Raw genomic sequence first — 6,387 nt, 5'->3', positions numbered from 1 at the left:
ACTGTCCAAGTAAGATGTCGAATAGAAATATTAAGGGAATACTTTAAGACAGTTATATACCGTTATCAGCATGGTAAAGTAGATTTGTCTCTTGTTGTCTTTGAGAGAATTTGTGCCGTTAATGCAGTGTTAGCCATTGTTTCTTTGTTCATTGTTTTTTAGGGTCAAGCAACACAAGCAATCAACGTAAGTTTGTGCGTTGATTGCTTGTGTTGCTTGACCCTTCCCCCATAATAATTGTTTATAGGCCACATTATCCTGCCCGAAAAGACCATAAACGTTACAGTTATTAATTAATTAAAAATGAATTATGTCCAAGCAAATCGTGACTTTTCACTTTACGGCTACCTTTGACTAGGCTTAAGATTTAGTCTTAGAAGTAGCACTACGCCGAGATGATGCAACGGGTATAAATTCTTTGGGTCTAACGACTTAAAGCGCATTTTACGTCCAGCCTAGTCTTACAACCGGGTGTACGTCCAGCTGGTGCAACCGGCCCCAAATGATCCACAGGAAATTACTACATAGACTCTATCTGTCCCCTTTAAAATGCTTCTATATGCATGTGTCATCTTCCCCAAATTGCATGTATGACTACAGTCTAAAATAATGTTTTGTACCATTCTGAAATGACTATTCAATAAAATAATTGTTAACAAAACACCATAGCTTGTGAAATCTGCTTCAGACTGTGATAGATTTTGCCAGGTTTCCATTTGACTTCCATCCAATCCTCTTTTCCATGCTGGTTTCTTCACATTTTAAAGTATTCCCTACTTTTTAAAAATAAAAGAAATACATTTTAAGATACACATTAAAATGTAGTATGATTTTGTATAATATACCTTCATTACAAAAGTTCGGACAGAATAGCGGAATAGCAACAGACCATTTTAAAAAGGTGGTTGATTGTGATTTCACTTTTTTAAACGTTAGTTAGTGTGTAATGTTGCTGTTTGAGAAAAGCAATATCTGCAAAGTTACAACGCTGAAAGTTCAGTGCAAACTGAGATGCTGTCTTTTAAAATTATGGCAGTTTAATGCCCACAAAAATGGCTCATAGGGATTACAATGAGTTACTTCCATTTACAACCCAGACATTGAACTGTGTTGCAGTTATACACTTTTTTTTTTTTTTTAATACATATTTTACATATATCTTTATATTATTAGAAGCTAACATAAGCAGTAGCATTTACAAATAACAGTGTATCTAAAAGTTTCAAACAACAACAAATAAAGAAACATACCATTCTGAAAGGTCCTGTAAGAGCCATGCTTGCACAAGTTCTGCGCGATCCTTTTTCACTTACAGTCTCATTCGGGCTCAAATTCATAAGCAATATTGTAAACAATACAACCAGAGCACATGCGACTGAGATGAGGGATGTGACGTTTCTGCACACGCACTATAGGAGGTTTAGTGATTCACAACACACTGAGCTAGCTAACCAGTCTGTGCCCATTGCGTATTTCTGAGGAAGGGACTCGTTAAAACCAGGAAATCATCAAAGAGTTTATCAGAGAAAATCCTTGTGATGCACCAGATACTCCAGTTTCTTGTCAGGGGTTCTTAGAATCGCCACAATAACATAATGTGGATCCATTTTCCTCATCTGAGGCATACCTCTTTAAATTTACTAAGAGTAAACCACTCCACAGGTTAATGGAAAGATAATTCTGAAAGAGGAAGTCAATAATGCCCAGGCAGAAGTATAGGTTGTCCTCATTTGAGTCCATCTCATTTGCTGACTGCTTTGTGACGTCTTCCAACAGCTGATCAAAAAATGCAGTGAATGCTGATCTGCCCACAAATGACTTACGGTCCCTTGTTTCCTCACCACATTAAACCTTTTTTGAGTCTTCCAGCACTGTGTTCCAATGGTTCCTCTTGGGTTTTTAAAATGAGGCATTCCATGAAATGCAGGTTTTCTTTGACAGTTTTTGTGCCTTTAGGAGTAGACAAGATTGTGCATAATGCTCTTAAGGTGTTCGGAAATTCACTGAGGAAACTATTTTTATAGTCTTGCAAATCCAAATGTGATAAAGTCTCTCAGGCTATGATCACTGGTTTTCCTAGCAACTGCCTGTCTAGTCTAACTTTAATCTTTTAAAACATGGCCAGAGCAGATATGCTGCACAGTGTAAGGTCTTATTTCCTACCATTTTCTTTCCCCTATGCAAATTACATACACTCTGTCCAGATAGGTGGTGATGTTCTTTTTGTTGAAAGCAAGAAGGACACTTTGCATTAGAGCCCAACTGTAGTCTGTTTCGACCTGATGGATGTGAAGTTGTGTGTGCCTTGACAACTGTAGTGTAAATTGCATTAACTAAAATGCAACTGGAGGCACAGAATGCTCATTAGGCAGCATTTCACATACTGGGAGAGGGAGTGCATCCAACCTCTTTCAAGAACAGTGAGTATTGAAGTATTCTTTTTGGCTGATTTGTAAGATTTTTTTTTTATTATTTATTTATTTTTTAATGGTACTTGTGACAACACTTCTTCTCTCATGGATGTCAGAATCAAAGAAATCACTCCTGCCATGTGAACTGTTTTTGGTGAAAATTTGCAAGGTAAGCATATTTTTTTGACATATTACACTGTAGGAGCCCTAACTTTACAAAATTATGTTGCTTGTTGCCATTAAAAAAGCTTCAGTATGTTTTCAATAATTTTTCAAAAATGTGCTCAACCAAACGGTTGATTTGTCACTTTATGGTAAAGGTAGAAATGCTAAGCTAATGTTTTCAAATCATCCATTTCTGCAGTTAGAATGGACTATTTGCTGATAAATATAAACTTCTGATCATTCATAGTTATGAATATGACACAGCTATTGTTATTTCCTCATGAATATACTTAGATCATTTCTTAAGTATGTCTTTTTTTTGCCACTTTTGGATATTTTTTAAGTAAATATAATGAAATCATAGAATTAATGTTTGAAAAACATAATGATCAGTTGCAGATACTTCTTAAATGACAAATACTGGTGTATTAACATTAACATTTTAAGATTGTTATTTATTTGTTTGTTGTTTTTTTTTTTGTTTGTTTGTTTTTTACAATTACTAGATGGATGTCAACAGTTTCTATGGTAAAAGAATGCGCACTCTTCAGGCCCTTGTACCAGAAAACCCCCAAGAATCTGATGCTGATTTCAGTGATGTTGATGACCCAATAGAGGATCCTGATTATCACCCCATCCGAGATGAGGCAGCTGGTGACAGTTCTTTTGAGTCCCTGGATGAAGATGATGCCCCCTCAAAAAGCACATCCTCTACAGAGCTTCCATGTAAGAAAAGAAGAAAAGGAAAACACACTCTAAAAACAGTTTCCTTGCAGGAGCCAGAGGATACTCTCAGTTCCCCCTCAAGTCCCCCCTCGGGCCCACACAATGGCACAAGAAAAATCTGGAAGCATGAAGACATTGAGGAATTCCAGGTCACAGAATCAAGATTTGAACCTCCTGTGGTTGTACAGTCACCCTTCCAATACTTTAAAATGCTCTTCACTGATGAGATGATTCAGCATGTTGCTCATCAAACCAACCTGTACTCTGCCCAGGAGCTGGGGGATCCAATCAAGACCAGTCCAGAAGAGATTGAGGACTTTCTTGCCATGCTACTCTTTATGGGTGTTTTCAATTTTCCATCACTGGAGGATTACTGGCACCATGAGTCTCGCTTCAGTGTGATAGCTGATATCATGCCAAGGAAGAGATTCCAGCTGTTACGCCGTTATATTCATTTCAATGACAATCAGCAGTGCAGTGAAAATCCAGATCGATTTTATAAAATTCGTCCACTCTTTGAGATGCTTCGCAAGCAGTGTCTCCTGATACCATCCACTTACAAGCACAGTGTGGATGAGGTCATGATAGGATATAAAGGTCTATAAAGAGCTGGCACCCTCTGCCAATATATTGGCAATAAACCAGATAAGTGGGGCTTTAAAGTCTTCTACAGAGCCAGTTCATCTGGCATCATCCATGACCTGCTGCTGTATCAAGGGGCATCCACATTCTTCAATGTCGCCCTCAGTGAGGAGGAGCAGATGCTACCCTTAGGAGCCAAAGTGGTGACAACACTATGCAAAACTATACAACAGCCACGTCTTTCTGTTGTCTTCTTTGACAACTTTTTTACAAGCTTTAAATTGGTCCAGACCCTGCAAACCTCCTTGGGTGTCAAGTGCATTGGCACCGTCCGACCAAACCGCACTGGTGGAGCTCCTCTGATGACAGATAAAGAGCTGATTAAGAGAGGGCGTGGGTCTTATGACTACAGGTCTGCTGAAGGGGTGATTGCAGTAAAATGGTGTGACAACAAATGCGTCAACCTTTTGAGCAATGCCAGTGGGATCATGCCTCTTTCGACTGTCAAACGGTGGTGCAAAGAGTCCAAGCAGAAGATCACTGTCCCGTGTCCATCACTCATTCCTGCTTACAATCAGCATATGGGTGGGATTGATCTTTCTGACATGCTGGTACACTTGTACAAGACCCCAGCCAAGTCAAGGAGATGGTACATTCCCCTCTTTGGATACATCCTTGATCTGTCCATTGCAAACTCCTGGCTAGTGTACAAGAGGGACTGTGGCCTACTTAATGAGAAAGCAATGCCTCTCAAACGGTTCCGCCTGGCAGTTGCTCATAGCTTGAGCCAGGTGAAAAAGCCTGCATCCAAAGTTGGTCGACCATTCTCCAGCTCTCCACCACCACCAAAGAAACACTACACCCCAAGAGCCTCTCTCCCAAAACCACAACCAGATGTGCGATATGACAGCTTGGGACATTGGCCACTACACTGTGACAAGAGGGGGCGGTGCAACTACTGTCCGAGGGGTGTGTCAAGATGGAAATGCCAAAAATGCAATGTTTTCCTGTGCTTGAACGCAAACCAAGACTGCTTTGCAGCCTTCCACCAGAAATAAGAGGGGGTTCCATGTTCAGGGCAGTCGTGCTGTCAAGATGGAAATGCCAAAAATGCAAAAATGTTTTCCTGTGGGCTGTGAAGATGGAAATGCCAAAAATGGAATGTTTTCTGCTTTGCAGACTGCTTTGCAGCCTTCCACCAGAAATAAGAGGGGGTTCTCATGTTCAGGAAGCAGTCGTGCTGTTGCACCACTTCACATGATGTTGCTGAAGACTGCTGACCAAAAGTGCAAAAATGCAACTACTGTCCGAGGGCTGTGTCAAGATGGAAATGCCAAAAATGTAATGTTTTCCTGTGCTTGAACGCAAACCAAGACTGCTTTGCAGCCTTCCACCAGAAATAAGAGGGGGTTCTCATGTTCAGGAAGCAGTCGTGCTGTTGCACCACTTCACATGATGTTGCTGAAGACTGCTGACCAAAAGTGCAAAAATGCAATGTTTTCCTTTGCTTGAATGCAAACCAAGAATGTTTTGCAGTATACCACCAGACATGGGGGGTTTTCTTGTTCAGGAAGAACTTGTGCTGTTGCACAATTTCACATGATGTTGCTGAAATGTTGGGACATTGGCCACTACTGTTCGAAGAGTGTGTCAAGATGGAAATGTCAAGAGATGTTGCTGAAAAGTTTTACAATCACTAGTTTTTTATATTGTTTGAAGGATTGTTTCTAATGTTGGTTTACACTACACAACATTGCTGGTTTACAAAGAAATGTTCATTTATCTAGAAATAAAAATTCTGTTGCACTGCCACACTTGCCGTCGTGTTTCTTGAAACATAAAAGCCTAAAATGCCATTATATTATTATCTTTTGCTGTTTTTTATTTTATTATTATTATTATTATTATTATTATTTAGTTATTTTTTTTAATGCAGAAAGAATGTAATGTCTTTTGTTTTGTTACTTTTAGTTATTTGAGTTCTTTTTTTTGGTTTATTATTAAAAACAAGAAAACATATAATTTCCGTGATAAAATGAAAACCTGAAATATTTTATGGCATACTTCAATGAATAAAGAAGATTCAATATACAAAATTTTTTTTTGATTATAATTTTAAATAAATTAGTGTTATAGTTCATATTTTCAGATTTTCATAGTATAAGTATGAATTCCAGTACTTTTACCATAAAGTGACATATCAACCGTTTGGTAGAGGCCAATATTTAAAAAATGATGGGATTTATTGAAAAAAAAAAAAACATTGAGTGTGGTTATTAGTGACATAAAGAGATAAAAAATGCAAACAAAAAATTTTCCATTGCCTTTTTCTTGGTGGGGCAGTTAAAGGGTTAAATGCTCTACAAGAATGCTGATGACAGTTTCTGTGTACATATGCACACAAAACAGTTCAGTGCTGAGGTGCTGAATGTACCCTTGCATGGGTAATCCAATAAACATGCAAGAGTTACAGGGCAGGCAGTGAAACAGACGAGACAAGATC

At 38.6% G+C, this 6,387-nt stretch overlaps 1 protein-coding gene across 1 annotated transcript; it reads left to right on the top strand.

Annotated features, from left to right (window-relative positions):
- The first annotated feature begins 3,082 nt into the window (after positions 1-3,082).
- On the top strand, positions 3,083-4,942 carry LOC127160509 (piggyBac transposable element-derived protein 2). Its single transcript, XM_051103146.1, has 2 exons — positions 3,083-3,899; positions 3,948-4,942. The coding sequence occupies exons 1-2, from the start codon at positions 3,083-3,085 to the stop codon at positions 4,940-4,942; spliced, it is 1,812 nt and encodes a 603-aa protein (XP_050959103.1).
- The last annotated feature ends 1,445 nt before the right edge of the window (positions 4,943-6,387 follow it).

This window comes from Labeo rohita, unplaced genomic scaffold (genome assembly GCF_022985175.1).
Source record: "Labeo rohita strain BAU-BD-2019 unplaced genomic scaffold, IGBB_LRoh.1.0 scaffold_370, whole genome shotgun sequence".
Taxonomy (NCBI): domain Eukaryota; kingdom Metazoa; phylum Chordata; class Actinopteri; order Cypriniformes; family Cyprinidae; genus Labeo; species Labeo rohita.
This window is presented reverse-complemented; position numbering and strand designations above follow the sequence as displayed.